General features: G+C 48.0%; 1 protein-coding gene across 6 annotated transcripts in view; it reads right to left on the minus strand.

The window, feature by feature from the left end:
- The window catches only part of ST14 (ST14 transmembrane serine protease matriptase), a 39,495-nt gene that overhangs the window by 11,297 nt on the left and 7,410 nt on the right, over positions 1-20,788 (minus strand). For all 6 annotated transcript variants that reach the window (XM_061203012.1, XM_061203017.1, XM_061203013.1 and 3 more), the window contains 7 exons: positions 5,958-6,117; positions 5,592-5,719; positions 5,286-5,356; positions 4,587-4,744; positions 4,348-4,383; positions 3,826-4,066; positions 100-239 (listed from right to left, as the gene is read on the minus strand). In XM_061203012.1, coding sequence (XP_061058995.1) covers positions 100-239; positions 3,826-4,066; positions 4,348-4,383; positions 4,587-4,744; positions 5,286-5,356; positions 5,592-5,719; positions 5,958-6,117 — 934 coding nt within the window. The remainder of the gene's footprint in view (positions 1-99; positions 240-3,825; positions 4,067-4,347; positions 4,384-4,586; positions 4,745-5,285; positions 5,357-5,591; positions 5,720-5,957; positions 6,118-20,788) is intronic.

Genomic DNA, 20,788 nt, shown 5'->3' on the forward strand with positions numbered 1-20,788 from the left:
CCCTCAAGCTCCTGCCTGGGCACCAGACACTCCACAACCAGGAGAGCCTGAGCATCAGACGTGGTCCTGAGGCTTGTCCCCTCCTGGGCTGCCCCTTACTGCTCATCCGAGGCAGCTGGAAGAACATGGCCTCGAAGCCGGGGTGTCGGCGCTCGGTGTTGGTCACCAGCGTGACGAGCAGGACGTTCTGGGAGGAGAGGAAGGTCAGGTTGTAGGAGGGAGGGTATGTGCCACACAGCCTGCGGGGCAGAAGGGCGGGCGTTACGAGAGCACAGAACCCGGCAGAGGGGCGGAGGGTGGGGTCCAAAAGCCCTCCCCACACAGGCAACCAGCCACCTGAGTAAGGATCTCCTCAAAAGACTGTCTCTGTTTATAACAGCAAGAACTCAGAAACACTGGATGCCTAACAATAGAGGACTCATTAAACACACTATGGGCCAAATAATAGCAACAATAGCAGTAGTAACAGCACCAACTACCAACACTTATTAGGAACACGCCAGGCACTGTCCTTAGTGCTTCTGCATCCATTAACTCAGGTATTCGTCACAACAACCATTAAATACTATTGTCCCCATTTTACAGATAAGGAAACAGAGGCAAAATAGGTGAAGTAACTTACCCAAGATTGCACAGTAAATAAGTGGCAGGACTAAACGAAAAGACAACCCAAAGAATGGGAGAAAATATTTGCAAACGATGCGACCAACAAGAGACTAATCTCCAAAATATATAAATACAAACAGCTCATGCAGCTCAATATCAAAAAAACCAAACAACCCAATCAAAAAATGGGCAGAAGATCTAAATAGACACACAGATGGCCAAAAAGCATATGAAAGGATGCTCAACATCGATAATTATTAGAGAAATGCAAATCAAAACTACAATGAGCTATCACCTCACACCAGTCAGAATGGCCATCATCAAAAAGTCTACAAACAAGAATGCTGAAGAGGGTGTGGAGAAAAGGGAATCCTCCTACACTGTTGGTGGGAATGTAAACTGGTGCAGCCACTATGGAGAACAGTATGGAGGCTCCTCAAAAAACTAAAAATAGAGCTGCCATATGATCCAGCAATCCCACTCCTGGGCATATATCCGGAGAAAACCATAATTCAAAAAGATATATACACCCCAATGTTCATAGTAGCACTATTACAATAGCCAGGACATGGAAGCAACCTAAATGTCCATCGACAGATAAATGGATAAAGAAGATGTGGTACATATAAACAATGGGATATTACTCAGCCATAAAAAGGAATGAAATAATGCCATTTGCAGCAACATGGATCGACCCAGAGATTATCATAGTAAGTGAAGAAAGACAGAGAAAGACAAATATCATACGATATCACCTATATGTGGAATCTAAAAAAAAATGATACAAATGAACTTATTTACAAAACAGAAACAGACTCACATACATAGAAAACAAACTTATGGCTACCAAAGGGGGAATGGGGGGAGGGATATATTAAGAGGTTGGAATTGACATATACACACTACTCTATATAAAATAGATGATCAACAAGGACCTACTGTATAGCACAGGGAACTCTACTCAATACTCTGAAATAACCTATATGGGAAAAGAATCTGAAAAAGAATAGATATAAGTATATGTATAACTGAATCACTTTGCTGTACACCTGAAACTAACACAACATTGTAAATCAACTATACTCCAATATAAAATTTAAAAATAAAATTAAAACAAATTTTAAAGTTTTTAAAAATTTAAATGAGTCAATAAATAAAGAAATGGAGAAAAGAAATCTCCCCCCCTCAAAAAAAAAAGTGGTGGTCCACTTCACTGGACCACCAGGGAAGTGTCAGGGGACTTCCCTGGTGGTCCAGTGGTTAAGACTCCGTGCTTCCAGTGCAGGGGGCATGGGTTCAATCCCTGGTTGGGGAACTAAGATCCCACATGCTGTATGGTACAGCCAAAAAAAGAAAAAATGTGGCAGGACTGAAATTCAGACTCAGCACTCAGGCTCCAGAGGCCTCACGGCCAAAGGGCGTGTCATGTGCGCTAACCAACGCCACGGCCTGCAGCCATTACCAGTGACAGTCAGAGGCACACTACTCACCTGGGAAGATCACCATAACATACGTCATCTTTACAAGGCACATAACAAAACCAAGTGTGCCATATAATCCTATTTGTAAATAAATACACAAACATACACATAGCAAAAAATTCTGTAAGAATGTGCAACACACATTTAACAGCGATTATTTCCAGATAGTAAGATTATGAGTGGCGTCTGTCCTCTTCGTACTTGTCTGTTCTCCACTCTGCCGCCCAGGACCAGGTATTCATTTGTTGTACAGTCAATCAGTTAGAGAAACAGAAAGAAACCCTGCATGAAAAGGTGTTTAGACCGAAGTCCTGGCTGTGACGCTGTGGCGGCAGATGGCTCCCTCCTGGTTTGGGCCTGAAGTTTAGCCCCTTATTAGTTGTGAAACGTCTGCCCGGCTCATTTCCACAGACAGCAGTGGAAGGCTCTGGTCCACTGAGTTGGGAGCGGCAGGGGGAACCGAGTGAAGGCAGGTCACCCCCACCGGCAGCCTCCGATTCACCTCGGCACCCTCAGCGGGTACAGTATGCCTTTTCTTAACTGAAGTACAGTTGATTTACGATGTTTCAGGTGTACGGCAAAGTGATTCAGTTATACGTAGATATATTCCTTCAGATATTTTCCACTGTAGGTTATTACAAGATATTGAATATAGTTCTCTGTGCTCTACAGGAGATCCTTGTTTATCTATTTTATATATAGTAGTGTGTACCTGCTATCTATGCCTTTTTATTTACTATAACCCTGATGCTTTGATACCTGGGGCTTGCTCACCCTGGAAAGGCAGCCCCACCCCCCAGGGCTAGCCAATCCCTGGAGACAGTCAAGACTAGGGTGAGACTTGCACATGCAGACTAACCAATCCAGAGCCCATACCCCAACACCTTCTCTGTGGAGTTCTGCTCTGGGCCACTCTCCACCTGCCCTAATCACCCAGGTACCAGACGACTGGAGACAGCCCTAGGCCCCAGAGCCCGCTGGAGTTATTCAAACCAGCCGGTCCGAAGGTGCTCCCCTGCCCTGACTTGCCTTGCCTTTCCTGGAGAATCTACAACAAAGGCTCTTGCCCACGTTTTCCTCCAGCCCCCTCTGCCTCCTGATGACCCTGGTGCTTCCCCATATGGCCCTGTGTGGTCCCTCCTCTCGGGAACTGTGAGTAACAAACTATCTTTTCAACTGTTGACCTCACTATCACTGAGTAACAATGAGACCTTCGTTTACAACAGCAGGTGGAGGAATTCCCTGGCGGTCCAGGGGTTAGGACTCGGCACATCCACTGCCATGGCCTGGGTTCAATCCCTGGTCGGGGAACTAAGATCCCACAAGTCTCGTGGAAAGAAAGAGAGAGAGAAAGAGAGAAAAAAAGGAAGGAAGGAAGGAAGGAAAGAAGGAAAGAAAGAAAGAAAAAGAGAGAGAGAGAAAGAAAGGAAGGAAGGAAGGAAGGAAGAAAAATACAACAGCAGGTGGCACCTCCACTCCGGCAGGTAAAAGACAGGTGAAGGAGTGCCCAGCATCTAGGGACCCGTGGGCCTCCGGCATCCTTGCCAAGGCTGACAGTCACCTCTGAGATGCTCCCCTGCAGCTCGGGCCGAGGACCACGCCACACCTGCTCTCTGCTGCCTGCAAGTTGGCAGTGGCCTGAACCTCCAGCCTCCACTGCAGTCATTCTGGAGGCCCAGCCTACCATGGGCAGCCGCCAGGCTCCCGCTGCCCACCTCCACTCGCCCGGGACACTCACTGCACCATGGCCCGGGGTTCCACGGGGCTCAGGGTGTCATACACAGTGACCAGGTCACTGTCACGTTCGTCACAGGTCGCGACGTCGAAGCTGCGGAAGGTGAGGCTCAGTGTGGAGTCAGCGTCCCCCCGCAGGGTCCACTGGCAGCGGGCGTGAGACGGGTAGGGGCTGTCAGGGAAGCCAGGCGTGGTGAAGCGGGTCGGCTCGCTGCCACGGGCGTGCAGGGCAAAGCTGCAGCTGTCTGTGTGGGGCAAGAGGATATGGGGGAGAGCTGGGCAGGGCCACGCGGGGAACAACCAGGACCCCCGCCTGAGGTGGAGAGGCAGCCAGGCCTGGCCCCTCTGAGGTGTCCCAGGCTGCTCTGGACCCGGGAGAGACTGGGAAGCGGGCTTCTCATGGCCCGGGAAAGGCAGAGGGATGTGCTGGCCATCACCACCATGTGACTTTGGGGGACCCCCTTGACTGGAGGGGCATCTGGCCACATCCCCCCGCTTCTCCTTTGGGAGGAGGGCGGATACTTACTGTCCTGGGTGCTCTGTACTGTTCTGGGGTCAGTGGCTGAAGAACAAGAGGGAGAATAAAGCATTTACTGACATGTCTATTTCCTTATTCCTGCTTCCTTACTGCCCTAAAGGGAGGTGCCCGGCCAGCAGGCAGTCTCCTCTCCTGGGCACCGGCTCTGGGAGAGCTGGCTCCCCCTGCCACGGTCCAGGGCCTGCCCCAGGCCAGACAAATGCCCGCCCCGGCGCCCCTGCACTCACGGAAGGCCACCACCGAGGTCAGCACGAAGGAGCTGACGGCGCGGGCCCGGGGTGGAAGTGTGACCACGTGCTCCTGCGCCATGGCCTGCTCGGCCTCCCCCACCAGGTGCTTGGGGACGCTGAACTCCGACCAGTAGTAGGCGATGATGCTGCCCTCGCTGGGGAGAGAGGGCCGAGCCTGAGACGCTGGGGTCCACACCTCCCAGGTGCCCGCTGAAGATGGGGCAGGATTAAGAGCCTCCCGAGGGGCCTCACCAAGAGACCTTCTCCAGGCCGGCCCGGCCCCCAGGCTCTGGTATGCCCACCCACCTGCTGATCCCTTGAGCCAGAGGCCTGGGCCCTTTCCTCTCACAGCCTCACGCCCAACCAGACGTGCTGTGTTGCGGGGGGCAGTGCAGCTCAGGCTCAGGAGCGGGAAAAAGCCTGGAATGGAGTCTGGGTTCTACCTCTAGCTTGGGCACATTGAGGCACAGCTCCTTGAGCCTGTTTCCTGAACTTGAAAGGGGCTGACAATGCCACCTGCCACGCAGCATCCATAAAGATTCAATTAGACTAGCAAAAGCAAAAGTACTTTGGAGATAAAGTCAGGACGAGGACTGGGGCCTTGGCTCTCTAGGCAGGACCTCGCGGCCTCATGACTCCGCAGGCCCCAGACACTGCACCACAGCAGCGCCTTCCCGCCGGCCTTCCAGCACCCACCTGAAGGCGGTCACAGCTGACTTCCTGTAGTAGGGGCCCAGGACAGGGATCCCGCTGTATAAGAGCTTCAGCTGAGGGAAGGAGAGGAGGCTGATGGGGGTCCAGAGGGTGCCCATGACCCCGGCCCCCCACCCAGGCTGCTCCCTCCCTCCTGGGACCCGGGCCCCCTTCCCAGGTGCCCGGGAGCCCACATCACACACCAGCCCAGGCATCTGGGAGCAGAGGGGAGCCTGCTTTCTGCTGGGCGAGGGTGCGCGTGCCAGAGCCGACAGCAGGGCCTGGGCTCTGCCCAGGGATGGGACTCACCGCCTCCTTCACCTTCTTGGCCAGGTTTGCAAACTCAGTGGAGCTGGAGTTCTCATAGGCATCCAGAAAGTTCTCGTTCGTGATCCTCAGGTAGCCATTGAAGACCTTCTGGACCCGCACGTTCCGGTCTGTGAGAGACCAGCGAAGGACGGTGGTCAGAGGAAGGGACACACGCCCTCCTGTCCCCCCACTGTCACAGCTGCCCTCAGCCGCCCCGGGGGAGGAGACCCTGAGCCCCATCACCTCCCCGTGGGAGGAGCTCTCCTTTCCCTCCCCCCCAACCGCACCCTCCATCCCTCCCTCCCTCCCTCCCTCCCGCTCACAGCAGGCGGCCCTGGGTGGGCCCCTGGAGGAGGGTCCACTCACGCTGGAAGTGCCACGCCAGGAGCCCCGCCATGAGGGACAGCACCAGAAGGCCGGCCAGCACGGCTACCGGCACCACCCACCGCCGCGGGCCACCCTTCTCCACCTTCCTGGTGTTGTTGGCTGGCAGGAACTCCACGCCTTCCTCAAAGCCATTCATGTTCTGAACAGAGAGATCAGTGCACTGCCGGTCAGAACCCCCGGCCTCAGCAGCCTCCCAGCCCGGCTCGGGCAGAACCTTTCCACGCTGTCAGCTCCATCCAGGAAGGAAAAGCCAGGAGGAAGGAGCAGTGGCCTCCCCTCCATGCACCCCCCAGGCACGTGCTGCTTAAGAGTTGTGAGTTTCAATAAAAGGGAAACGAACAGCCCATCTGAACCCAGTCATTGAGGCTGTCGGCTACATGAATCATTTTTGACGCAGGAGGATGCCCAGATGTGGGGACAGAGGGCCCAGCCCAGGGCCAGGATTGCCTCGGGCAAGCTGCGCTGTATGCCCTAACCCCAACCCTTGCTCCACCAATGTTTAACCGGCCAAAAGTAAAAAGGCAGTAAACTGGGCAGCTCTGCCGTGCCACTGCAGGACAAGTCACTCTGCTCTGAGCCTGAAGTCTCCCAGTCCAGGACCCCAAGGTGAGCTGAGAAGGCCAGGTCTCTACTGGAATCCACACCCAGGCTCAGACCCAAGAGCATGAAAAACAAACAAAACTTCCAACAAACAGGATGGCAGGGGGTCTCCAGGAAGAGGGGGGCATGGGTACGGGCGGGCAGGTGAGGTGTCTGCAGCACGTGATGACAGGTAGGCAACTTTTCCGCCCTCCGGCACACACTCTATCTGCTGCCCTAAACCCAGGGAGGGGCTGTGCCCTTTTATTCATTTATGATTATTGTTTTTTAAAATTTTATTGATTTTATTTTTTGCTGTGTTGGGTCTTTGTTGCTGCGCGTGGGCTTGGGGCTACTCTTCGTTGTGGTGCACAGGCTTCTCACTGCAGTGGCTTCTCTTGTTGCGGAGCACGGGCTCTAGGCGCACGGGCTTCAGTAGTTGTGGCACATGGGCTCAGTAGTCGTGGCTCGCGGGCTCTAGAGCGCAGGCTCAGTAGTTGTGGCGCACGGGCTTAGCTGCTCCACAGCATGTGGGATCTTCCCGGACCAGGGCTCGAACCCATGTCTCCTGCATTGGCAGGCGGATTCTTAACCACTGCGCCACCAGGCAAGTCCCGGGCTGGGACCTTTTAGAGTTAACTGCCTCATACCTACTCCAACAGGGTGTGTAATAAAAGCAGTAGCCCCACCCCAAATTCCACAGATGTGGCCATTTTTAAGTTTACAGATTTGGTGTTTTGGTATTAACCTCGTAACTGTAAATGATGTGCTTGAACTGCCATTTCATGATTTGTCACATTCAAACATTACCTATTTACTCATGAAAGATTCTCCCCACTCCTGCCACATTTGGACTCGTTTCTCTAACTTTAGTTTCCTAACTGGTTATGTTTGTGACTTTATCTAATATCAAACACAGAAATATATCCCATAGCTAACCCTACCACGGTAATCATATTACAATATATAAATGTATCAAATCAACACGGTGTACATCTTATTATGTCAATTACATCTCAAAAAGAAATAAATTTTTAAAAAGAAAATAAAAAACACAGCCCAGAGGCACTTAAAATGTTTCCAAGCTGCTTGTTCTGGAATTTGTCTCCATATTTCTAAATAATATGCCAATACCAGTAACTCTTGATTCATCTATATAAAATATAATCAGCTGACTTCCTATTATGATAGGGTGGATTTCAATGTCCTTCCTTCTCTGTCTCTCACCCATCCTCCCAATAGTTATGGGGCTAAAGTCTAAAAAAAAATTATATCCATACTGTATGTTTTCATTATTAGCCTTTGAAAATATTGTTCACTATTGTTTCCCTCTCACTACAACTGAGTTGTTTTTCCTGCTGTGAATATTCATTTACTTGGGTTTCTTTTTAACATACACCCAAGTCATTCCATACAATCTAAGAGCACTGCAATGTTCTTCTAATCTTCCACATATAAAGTCTGTCAAAGAACCTCTCATTTCATTTTCCTCCTGGGGGCACTCTGTCCTTTCCCACAGCTGCTGTCTGGAACTTCCTCCACCATCATCCTGGGAAGTTCCTTCAACTCCCTCTTGTGTGTATGGTTTGTCGTTGTTTTGTTTTGTTTTTGTTTTTGTCTTTTTGGCCGCACTGCACAGCTTGCAGGGTCTTAGTTCCCTAACCAGGGATTGAACTCGGGGCCATGGCAGTGAAAGCACCGAGTCCTAACCACTGGACCACCAGGGAACTCCCAACTCCCTCTTGTGTTAAAACCCCTATTTCCTGGATTCCATGTCTTCATCTCTCTTGGCTTACTTCATTTGGGTGGAACACATACTTCAGTAGTTTCCAGAAAGGGACGTTTCTTGTGACTTTACATGTTTAGAAGGACCTTAATTCTGCACTCATGTTTGTTGATGGTTTGGCTGGGTATAGGACTATAAGTTTCAAATAATTTTCACTTAGAATTTTGAAGGCTCAAAGTTTTCCAGCTTCTAATTGTGCTTTGGAGAAATATGATAATAGTACAAATCCATTATTTTCTATTCATGATTTGTTGTCTTTCTCTGAAAGTCTTGAGTAAATGCTTTGAATTGGGTCTTTAAATTTCACTACACTGAGCTCTCCACCTGCCCTTTGAATTTGGAAATTCATATCTTTCAGTCTGGGGAACTTTCTTGTATTATTTTGTAGATTATGTCCTCCCCTGCATTTTCTCTCTTCTCTTTCTGTAAGTTCTATTATACTGATCCTCTGCTTTACTTATCCATCTTGTTTTGTAATCTTTCTATTGAGTTTTTCATTTCTGCTATCAAAACTTTCATTTCCAAGCGTTCTTTCTTATTTTATGAATTTTGGAGGCAAAATCTTCTCATCCTGATATTTCTATTGAGTAACTTTTCTCTATTGTTGACCTTCTCTTTCGTGTTGAAGACTTTCCTCAAATGCTTGAGGATGTGCGGCTGTTTACTCATATTTAGGAATGAAGTCCTAAAGGTTGTTCAGAAGCTCTGTGGGCATGGCTTGTCCACAGGTGGCTTCACTTTGGGCCACAATTCAGTGGCTAGCCAGATATTTCACTGGGCACTCCCAACTGCTAGGCTGTGTAGACCTTTTCTATGGGATGGTTTAGTTACTGCAGAGAACAGTTTTCTAATCTTCTGGGTGGGGTGATTTAAACCCAGCCACTACCATTCAGAACATGGGAGAGAAGAGACCTGTGACTGTTTTCCCGTTCACTTCAGCCTTCTGGCACCTGCTGTCCTCAAGTCTGGAGAAATCGATTTCCCATCCCTTATGGGAGACTCATGGGTAGGAGTAGTTTTGTTTGGGATGGAGGTGGGGCTCTGGGGATTTCTAACAATGCCCTTCCCTGTCTCACCTCTATCTTCCATAAATACCTGAGCCCAATTCCTGAGTCTGGCAGAGGATGTTATCAGAGAAATGTTAGAAGAATATTTCCAAGCACCAAAGAGAGGTATGTCTCTTCAGATTGAAAGGGCTCACTGAATGGTGAGAAAGATAAATGAAAAAGCACACATAACAAAAGATATCATGTTGAAATTTCAGAACACCAAAGCTTAAAAGTACATCCTCTATTGCAAATGACATGACTGACAAGGGCTTAATTTCCAAAATATACAAAGAAGACATACAGATGGACAATAGGCACACAAAAAGATGCTCAACATCAATAATTATTAGAGAAATGCAAATCAAAACTACAATGAGGTATCACCTCACACCAGGCAGAATGGCCATCATCAAAATGTCTACAAATAATAAATCCTGGAGAGGGTGTGGAGAAAAGGGAACCCTCCTACACTGTTGGTGGGAATGTAAATTGGTGCAGCCACTATGGAGAACAGTATGGAGGTTCCTTAAAAAACTAAAAATAGAGTTGCCATATGATCCTGCAATCCCACTCCTGGACATATATCTGGAGAAAACCATAATTTGAAAAGATACATGCACCCCAATGTTCATAGCAGCACTATTCACAATAGCTAAGACATGGAAACAACCTAAATGTCCATTCACAGATGAACGGATAAAGAAGATATGGTATATTTATACAATGGAATACTACTCAGCCATAAAAAAAAAAGAATTAATGTCATTTGCAGCAACATGGATGGACCTAGAGATTATCATACTAAGCGAAGTAAGTCAGAAAGAGAAAGACAAATACCATATGATATCACTTATATGTGGAATCTAAAATACGACACATGGGAATTCCTTGGTGGTCCAGTGGTTAGGACTCCACGCTTTCACTGCTGAGGATGCGGGTTCAATCCCTGATCGGGGAACTAAGATCCCGCAAGCCACAAGGCGCGGCCAAAAAAAAAAAAATTAAAATACGACACTAATGAACTTATCTACAAAACAGAAACAGACTCACAGACATAGAGATCAGACTTGTGGTTGCAAAGATGGGGGGGGGGGGCGGGGTAGGGTTGGACTGGGAGTTCGGGATTAGCAGATGCAAACTATTATATACAGGATGGATAAACAAGGTCCTACTGTATAGCACAGGGAACTATATTCAATATTCTGTGATAAACCAGGAAAAGAATATGAAAAAGAATATATATATGTAACTGAGTCACTTTGCTGTACAGCATAAATTAACACAACATTGTAAATCAACTCTAGTCCAATAAAATAAATGTTTTTAAAGGAGTACATCCTCTACACGCCTATCTGGCTTTTTTTCCCCCTCTCTCATATTTTACATTTCTTTGTCATTTAGTTCTATTTTGGGATTTTAAAAAAAACTTACTCTCATAAACCTTCTATGGAATTTTTAAAATTAGTTTCACTGAGGTACAACTGACATAAAATAAACTGTACATGTTTAAAGTGTACAATTTTTGGCATATATATACACCCATGAAACTATCACCATGATCAAGATAATGAACCTATCCATCACCTTCCAAAGTTTCCTCCTGGCTCTTCCCTCCTTTCCTTCCTGATTCCCTTTCCCGTCCCCAAACTACCACTGATCCGCTTCCCATCAGTAAAGATTAGTTTGCTTCTTCTAGAACTTTATATAAAAGGAATTAAACAGTATGTACTCTTTACTGTCTGACTACTTTTACTCAACATATGAGATTCACCTGTGTTATTATGTTTATTATATTAACAGTGCATTCCTTTCCAGTGTTGAGTAGTAGCCTACTGAATGGATATAACACAATTTGTCTACCTAGTCACCTGTTAATGGATATTTGTGTTGTTTCCAGGTAAGGGTGATTACAAATAAAGCTGCTATAAACGTTCCTGTATGAGTCCTTGTACTGATATATGCTTTCATTTCTCTTGGGCAAATACCTCGAGTGGAAGAGCAAGTTTGTATGACAGCTGGATGTTTAACTCTTTAAGAAACTGCCAAACTGTTTTCCAAAGTGACTGTACCATTTTACATTCCCATCAGCAGTGTGTGAGAAATCCAGTTGTCCACATCCTATCCAACACTCGATGTGGTCAGTCTTTTACATTTTATCTGTTCTAATAGAAGTATCTCACTGTGGTTTTAAGTTCCTTTTCCCTACTGACTAATGATGTTGAGCATCTTTTCAGATACTTGGTTGCCATCTGTTTATCTTCTTTGGTGATGTATCTCTTCAAATCTTTTGCCTAGTTTTTGAAATTGGTTTGCTTAGTTTCCTATTACTGTATTCTGGTTACAAGTCTTTTATCAGATATATACTTTGAAAGATTTTCTCCTAGTCTGTGGCTTGGATTTTCATTCTCTTGACTGTGTCTTTTGAAGAAGAGAAGTTTTTCATTTTGATGAAGTCCAATTTATCAGGTTTTTCTTTATGGATTCTGATTTTGTGGCTGTATTTAAGAAATCTTTGCATAACCCAAGGCAACAAGGATTTTCTCCTTTGTTTTCTTCCAGTAGTTTTAATGTTTTAGGTTTTTCATTTGGGTGTAGAATCCATTTTGAGTTAAAATTTTTTTTTAATGGTGCAAGGTATGGATCAAAGTTCTGTTTTTTTCTTTTTTCTTTTTTTTCCCTTTACATATGGATATCCACTATCATCTGTTGTGCAGACTATCCCTTTTCTACTGAATTGCCTTTGCACCTTTGTCAAAAATCAGTTGTCCATTTATACACGGGTCTATTTCCAGACTCTATTCTATCCCATTGATCTCTTTGTCTATCTGTATGCTAATACCACCCTGTCTCCATTACTGCAGCTTTGTAAGTCAAAAAAGCTATTGAAATAATAAGTGAGTTTAACAAGGTTGCAGGATATAAGATCAGTATCTAAAAATCTATTGTACTTCTATACATTAACAATGACCAATTGGAAACTAAAACTAAAAAAAAAACCAAAAACCCTTACAATAACATCAACAATCTGAAATACTTTTGGGAAAATCTGACAAAAGATGCAAAACACCTGTACGCTGAAAAATACAAAACGTTGGTAAGAGGAAGTTTAAAAGACAGAAATGAATCAAGCAATATCCTGTGTTCATGGATTGGAAGACTCAAGAGAGTTCAGATGTCTGTTCTCCTCGGATTTGCCTACAGAGTCAATACAATCTTGATCAAAACCTCAGCAGGCTGTTCTAGAAACTGCTGAGCTGCTTCTGAAATTCACAAAGAAATGCAACAAGCCCTGAGAAAGAACAAAACTGGAGGACTTACATCACCGGATCTCGAGATTTACTAAAAAGGCAACAAATGTTTTTATTTATTTATTTATTTTTGTCTGCATTGGGTCTTTGTTGCGGTGCGCGGGCTTCTCACTGTGGTGGCTTCTCTTGTTGCGGAGCACGGGTTCTAGGCACGCGGGCTCAGTAGTTGTGGCTCGTGGGCTCTAGAGCGCAGGCTCAGTAGTTGTGACGCATGGGCTTAGTTGCTCCGTGGCATGTGAGATCTTCCCAGACCAGGGATCGAACCCGTGTTCCCTGTATCGGCAGGCGGATTCTTAACCACTGCGCCACCAGGGAAGTCCCCAAATGTTTAATTTTTAAAAATCCTATATTTCATTTCCAAGAGTGACTTTTATCCTTAGATGGTTCTTTCTTGAGCAGTCTTTTCTATTTCATGAATGCACTACCTTCTTGTTCTTAGGATACGAACTTGCTTGTTTTTATATTATCTTCAGAATCTTGTCTTTGCCCTTCTAGGCTATAGGTTTGCTTTGTCTAATCATACTTGAAAATGAAAAAACAGTAAGGCTTTAGCTAGACTCTCTGAGCAGACTGTGTAAGTTTTTTTGTTTGTTTTTTTGTTTTAATCTAGGCACACGGGCTTCAGTAGTTGTGGCGTGTGGGCTCAGCAGTTGTGGCTCACGGGCTCCAGAGCACAGGCTCAGCAGTTGTGGTACAAGGTCTCAGTTGCTCCGCGGCATGTGGGATCTTCCCGGACCAGGGCTCGAACCCGTGTCCCCTGCATTGGCAGGCAGACTCTCAACCACTGTGCCACCAGGGAAGTCCCTGTGTGTCTATGTTTATATGTGTTGGAAGAAATGTAACATAATAGTTTAATATGTTTATTTTCAATGTACAGGGTAATTTCACAACTGTTTTCTTACCCAAGCCTCACAACAATCCTGGAATCATGCATGACTGGTGCCCTCACTGCCGTTCTACAGAAAGGCAGGGAGAAATGGTGACCTTGCAAGATCACACAGTCACTGGGCGGCAGCTCCAGATTTGATCCTGATTTTCTACCTCCCTGTGGTCAGCTTCCAGAACTCAGGGAGCAAGTATTCTGGGATATGGGAAAGCAAACTCCTTGGGAAGGGGAAGGTGGCCAACAGCATGGACAGTGGAGGCCAAGGGCCACCCCAGCCTGGCCGTGGAGCAAGTTGTCAGCCGTGGCGCCAGCTCATAGGCAGGGCCCTGGTCGTCCCTGCACTGTGAATACCAGGCTCCACTCAGCCAGAAATGCTGTTTAATCAGTAACTAGACGACTTCCTTTTATTACCCTACTCTTGGCTCCATTTTCAGGCATATTAGAGATCATCTTGCCTAACCCAGTCCTTTCACTGATAAGGAGACTGAGGCTGAGAGACAGGGAGTGACCTGTCCAAAGTCACAAAGGGAGTGAAGCCAGTAAAGCAGCAAAGCGGAACAAGCCACACCAACCCCTGTTGGGGTTTCACGGATGCACGGGATTGGGTGGCCCCCGGGAGCAGGTGGCAGGGAGCTCCCATCCGTTCGGGCTTAATTGAAAACATAACCTTCTCCCTACACATAACCGTCTCTCTACAGGCTGCAGAGCCAACAGAAGAGGGAGGATGCTGGTGCCTGCCTCTGCCTGTCCTCTCTTTCGTAAAAGTAAACACATTTACAGGTGCACATACAAAACACAGTGTTGTAAAGCAGGTGCTGGCCTACCACAAACAGAGAGAGGCCATGCAACTCTCATGGCCTCTCCTCCCCGGCCAGCTCGAGTTAGATCTTGGCTCAAGGCCAGCTCAGACAAGAGAGCAAGGGATGACTTCCTGGAGGACAGACAGGCATCAGGGGTGCACACAGAGTGAAGCCCCAAAGGGACAAAAGGGGAGAGCCCAAGGGGTGGGGTGCAGGGGCAAATCAGATCACCACCATCCCCACCCAACTTCCTGGAGGGATAGAGGGAGTACCGTCCAAAAATCCAGGAGGGGAGACGTAAAAGCCCTGGAAAATATCATATTTTCTGCTGGTTTAAGCACACTAGTGCAAATGACGCATATCCTCCCCAAGGTCAGTGGTTGTCCAAAAAACTAATTTATAGAAGGTAAAAAGGAAAAGGCATATTTTATTTGATGCTATAGGAAAAACCTTTGTGGTCACCCTACTCCTGTTAAGTACGAAACTCACCAGGGCTGAAAGCTAAATGCTTAGCAAGCAAAACTGTGTCCAAGTCAACCACAGAATCCTCATGCTGGCGAGGACCCTTTACCTGGTTCCCCAAGCGCACACTGATGGCCTGGCACCGGCCACTCGCTCACCAGGGCCCGCTCTCCCACCGGCTCCAGGGACCAGTAGATCCAAAGCCGGAAGGTGGCATTGGCAGCTCAGTGCGGTCCTCATGGGAGAAAAGCTACTGGTAAGTGTTCACGTTTATAAATAGCAAAAACAATACTAACGATCTAAAAGTCTGCACAAGATTTCAGTCAAAGCAGACGGAGAAGAAATAAATCTTCATGCCAGGCTCTCTTTTTAAAGACTGTTCCTCATTTGGCCAAGGTTGGGTGTGATTTGCCAGGAAGGCAGGGGATGAAGCTGAAGACTGAAGAGGTGGCCGAGAGTCCTGGGAGGGGCCACGAAAGGCCCTCACGTGACGTCTGGTAATGTGCTTCTGCAGCAGAGGATCAAGGTCAAGGGACAGAGGTGATGTCACTGGCTGGAGACACCGACCTGAGACGAAGACAAGGGTGGCTGGCTTCATGTGCCACGTCCAACTCTGCCGTGGACTGGTGGCAGGCGCTCTTCGCTCACCGGTTCCGTGACTCGGTGTACCCACCACCAGCTGGGACGGATTTCAATTCCATGATGTCATCCCGCCACCGTGGTCATGAGGACCATAAAATATCCCTGAGATGGTTCAAGCAAGAAAGCACAGTCTCAGCACCTGCAATGGTTTTCCAAGGTGAGGGCCAATTCCACGGCACTTCGAAGATCCTTTTCTTTTCAAGAGGAAAGACAAAGCCAGCATGACTCTCGTGGCCACTCCCCGATGCCAGTTCGAATCAGATCCTGGCCACAGTCCCCAGAAACTCAGCATGGGCTCAAGGCCACCGGAGACGACAGAGCAAGGAGTGGATTCCAAAACTTAACACTGTATTTGTCATCCCGGGAGATGCTGAGAACAGTACAACGCGCAGCACTGAGATACCAGGGGTGAAACTGGAGAAAGGCCCCTTCTTCACGCTGCTGGTTATGAAGGGACCCCGTACTGAGATGGACTCTCTCCAGTTAAGTCAGCACCCACAAAAAAATTCAAGAGGCTGTGGGCAGCGTGCAGCCAATATGCAGGCTCCCAAGGGTGGCGACTTCACTTATCCTGTGGCCACAGCAGTCCTGGCCCAGCAAAATTATGAGCACAGAAAGGACACCTGATTTGCTCATCACAGGATGATCGAAGCAACAAAGGAGAAGGGAAAAGAAACCCATGTCAGAACCTACCCACTCAAGCCCAGGGCATCTGATCCCAAAAGAAGCCAGATTCTCAAGAAACAGGATACTCCCATTGATAGTAGCACTCCAGCATACTCCAGACTTGCCTAGCCATGAAAAATAACGATAAAAAATAAGTAAAAGATGGGACTTCCCTGCTGGTGCAGTGGTTAAGAATCCGCCTGCCAACGCAGGGGACACGGGTTCGAGCCCTGGTCCGGAAAGATCCCACATGCCGCGGAGCAACTAAGCCCGTGTGCCACAACTACTGAGCCTGCGCTCTAGAGCCCACGAGCCACAACTACTGAGCCCATGTGCCACAACTACTGAAGCCCACATGCCTAGAGCCCGTGCTCCGCAACAAGAGAAGTCACCGCAATGAGAAGCCTGCGCACCCCAACGAAGAGTAGCCCCCGCTCGCCACAACTAGAGAAAGCCCGCGCACAGCAACGAAGACCCAACACAGTCAAAAAATTAAAAATAAATAATAAAAATAAATTATAAATTAAATAAATAAATAAAAGCAGCACAGTGCTTGCTCAGCATCCAGATTCCCCAGCCCCTCTCCCAGGAGATTCCAATGCAGCATGGCAGGAGCAGAGCCCTGGGGTCCGCAAGTCTAACCTGTGTCCCAGGTCATTCTTGAGAACTAGATTGTGAGAATACGCTGCCGCCTACCATTCCCAGGAGGCTGCTGGCCTGGCTCACCCACCTTCTGCCACAGCGACAGGAGCCAGCTGGGTCGTGTCAGTTTCAGTCAGCCTATTTTAAGCAACCACCTGGGATGCAAGGTATCTGCGCAAGGGGCTGGACTTGGCTTCTGCACCCAGGACCTTCCCACGATAGGTTATAAGCACCATCCAGAAGTCCCGGAGGCTGCCAGCAGATTTCTGCAGATACACACTGCCAGCCAAGGCCGGTCAGCTGGTGATGGACTCCCAAAGCCCTCTGCCTTCTTGTTGCTTGACCTCTCACCCTTGCCCTTCAACCTCGTTACTGTCCTCAGCTGCCCCACCTGAAGAAGGACCTGCCGGAAAATGGGTGAGGCTGCGGGGCCCTAAGGAGGATCCAGAATTACCTGTAGATCTGTGAGTCCAAGGAGAACAGAAAGCTGACCCAGAGCCAATAGCTCCCACTGAAGGAAATAAAATAACCCAAAACTCTGCACACCTGGTCAGAGCGGGACCGAAAGCCCCAGGGGCCTGACTCAGCCAACCAAGGGCACTGTCGGCCCGGGACCCGGTGGTTCTCTGCCAGCCGGCGTCGAGCTCCTGCAGGTTTCATGTCTGTGTCCCCTCCCGATTCCTGGCACTGCCCAAGCCCCGCCCCGGCCCATACCACTGTGGCACTGGCACCACACCACCTGCAACCAGACTCCGTGGATACAAGCCTCGTCTTTCTTTTATGAGGGGTTGGAGTTGGTGGATTTCCACCCCTTCAACACTGGTCTGGGGGTGCTAACCTTGACCCCAGCCAGGAGGCCCCCAAAGCTGTAAGGAAGCAGGAGGCTGGCGCCATCCTGCCACTGAAAGGCTCTGCTCCTGTCACCACCTCCCAAGCCCAGCCTGTCCCTGAGGACACAGCCCAGGGCCAAGCCCCTCCAGGAAGCGTCCAAGGACCACCTTGGTCCACAGTCTTTCTCCCTGGGACCTCACCTCCCTCAAACCCTTGGCATCAATGATACCCCCCAGCCACAGAGGGCAGACAGGCAGTCCTAGGAGGTCAGGCTGCCCCACTTTCCTCTTTGTACTGCTTCTCTACCCCGTACCCTCTTCCCTTGACCTTGCCCAGGGTTAGAACCTGACTGATGGATGGGCTGAAGGACTTCTCTCTTCCTAGCCAGAATTAGGTAGCCTACCCAAGGCAGGTGCCAGGACCCAGGCAACTTTCCAGACCTGTGTCCACCCCTAGAAGGGGAGAGAATGCTCAGTCCACACCCCAGGGATCTGCTGATAGCCCCCCAGGCTCTCTGGTGTCAGCCAGCCCGGCCACCTGCTATTCCCGATACCGAGGCATCTAAGTTTAGGCCCTCCCAGTCTCACCCTCTCCCAGTCCTCAGTTAAATGCTCCCCCAGGGCACAACCTCTTTTGTAATTCCAACCAGAGAATTCCATCTCAGATGGGCTCCAAGATTGTGTAACAGAGCAGCACCCCCAAACCCAGCCAGTCTCTTTGATCCCACAAACTTTGCACCTGCCCTGTCTTTTCTGGCCAGAGACCATCTTCCTGGGGCAGCCACGCCCCTTTCTCCTGCCCCCGTCACCTGACCGGGAGCAGAAGTATCTGCCCACAGGGGCACAACCACGCAGGTTCCCCCAGAAGCTAAACCGGAAAGAGACTAAACAAGGAACCAAGAAACAAGACTAAGAAACTAAGAAACGAGAAACTAAACAGGAAAGAAACTAAACAAGACAGAGGTGAAGGCAGTACCGTGTAACTTCTTTTCATCCTTCTTCTTGACTTTTCACCAAGCCCACATTCCGATTTCATGGGCTAGTGTTTTTTCTAGCTATTGACATTTTTGTTGAGATCACTGTAAATTCAAATGCAGTTGTAAGAAATAATACCAAGATCCCTTGTACACTTTGCCCAGTTTCCCTCAGTGGTAACATCTCATAAGACTACATTATAACACCACAATATTGATATAACCCACAGATCTGATTCAGAGTTCCCATTTTACTTGTACTCTTTTGTGTGTAACTATTAAGTTCCATACGATATAATCACTGGTGTATGTTCCTGTAACTACCAAGAGTCAAGATTCTGAACAGTTCCAATGCAAGGATCCCTCCCACTTCCCTTCTGCCCCCCCAGCCACTAGCCTAAAACTGTCCTTTCAAAAATGTTAGATAATCCCTCGTCCAGGAAGATCCCACATGCCACAGAGCAACTAAGCCCGCATACCACAACTACTGAGCCTGAGCTCTAGAGCCCGTGTGCCACAACTACTGAAGCCTGCACGCCCAGAGCCCGTGCTCCACAACAAGAGAAGCCACCACAATGAGAAGCCCGCGCACAGCAACGAAAAGTAGCCCCCGCTCGCTGCAACCAGAGAAAGCTGGCGTGCAGCCGTAAAGACCCAACGCAGCCAAAAATAAATAAATAAATAAATAATTTTTTAAAAAATGTTATATAAATGGATCACCCAGTATAGAATTTTTTGGGATTGCTGGCTTTTTTCACTCAGCAAAATTCCCTGGAGCATCATGCATCAATGCTTTGCTCCTTTTTATTGCCGAGTAGTATCCCACGGTACCTTTTAGCCTTTTTTAACAGCTGCCTTGCTGGACCCAGGGATCTGAAGAAGTTAGTGGAAACACCCAAAGCACACCAGCCTCCAGGAATTGACTACGTTCAGAAACGCCTCTTCCACCTTTTCAGTAGCTCCCAGGAATGTTCACTCAGCTACAAATCTAGCTGTTTGGGAGAAAGCACTGAATATGCAAACAAGAAAGCCCCGTCGCCAGGGAAGGGCGCCTGGAGGCCCCAATCCACAATTACAACCTGTGCACAGAAGTCAAAGGACGGGAGAGAGGAGAGAACTGTGTCCTTGGAATCGGATTCTTAGAGCCGAAACAGTTTAGACGTCATTGCATCTCCCGTCCTCCCAGGGCAAAGAGTATTTTCAGTTAGGGCAAGTGTTACAAAGTTCTCCCTTCCCCCGAGGGTGATCGGCATCACAATAGCCCTGCACATTAGCATTGCGATAGAACCAGCCTAATTCCTCCAGCTCAGGGAGGCTCCTGAAATACTCTTCTGGGTCTGCTCTTTCTCTGGCTAAAATGCTCAACTCAACGGTTCAAAGTGTTTTCTGAACCTCTGGCCATCTGCACAGCAGCAACATTGCCGTTAAGACATGGAACCCAGAATGCAACAGCATAATCCAAACAGGGCCTGCCCAGCAAGGTCCCCATGAGGGCTGTTCGTCAATTTCCTCCCTTATCCCCCATCACTCTGTTTCCATCAATTGTCCAATAACACAGTCAATTAGCACACACAAATAATACAAATAAAATAATAATAATACAGAATGACAGATCCACCTGATGAAAGTTTACACAGCAAGAGCGGTTTTTCAAAGAGTAGGAAATAACATGGAAGAACTCTCTAAGATACAATATTAAATGAAAAAAAAAAAAAGTCAAATTGTTGGGCACTTCCCACCCTTCCAGACTCAGCTTAGGTGTCTCCTCTGAGATGCTCCCAAGGAAAGCCCCTGCCCCACCATTTTAGTGGGGTGACATCCTCCAGTTTCCCTATCACCCCAAACATACCCACATCCCAGTCTCTCAGTCTCTCAGTCAACCATCTGCTCCTTAAGGATGGGGAACGGAGAGGGGGCTGTGTCTTGCCCCACAATCTTAGCATGGGTTAAGATTTGTAATAAACGTGTGATGAATTAATTCATTACAACCATGTCTTTAGCTGCAGAATAGGAATGACATCATGATTCCATTTGGGGAAGAATACGTGTACACATATATATTAATATCCACATAAGTATTAGTTCATACATAGAAGACTGTGGGATAATAGAAACCAAACTATTTATAGGGGTTATAAAACCTGGGGAAGAGAATTTCAGAGGAATTTCACTGTGTGTATTTCTGT

The sequence above is a fragment of the Eubalaena glacialis genome, chromosome 10 (genome assembly GCF_028564815.1).
Source record: "Eubalaena glacialis isolate mEubGla1 chromosome 10, mEubGla1.1.hap2.+ XY, whole genome shotgun sequence".
In the NCBI taxonomy this organism is placed as follows: Eukaryota; Metazoa; Chordata; class Mammalia; order Artiodactyla; family Balaenidae; genus Eubalaena; species Eubalaena glacialis.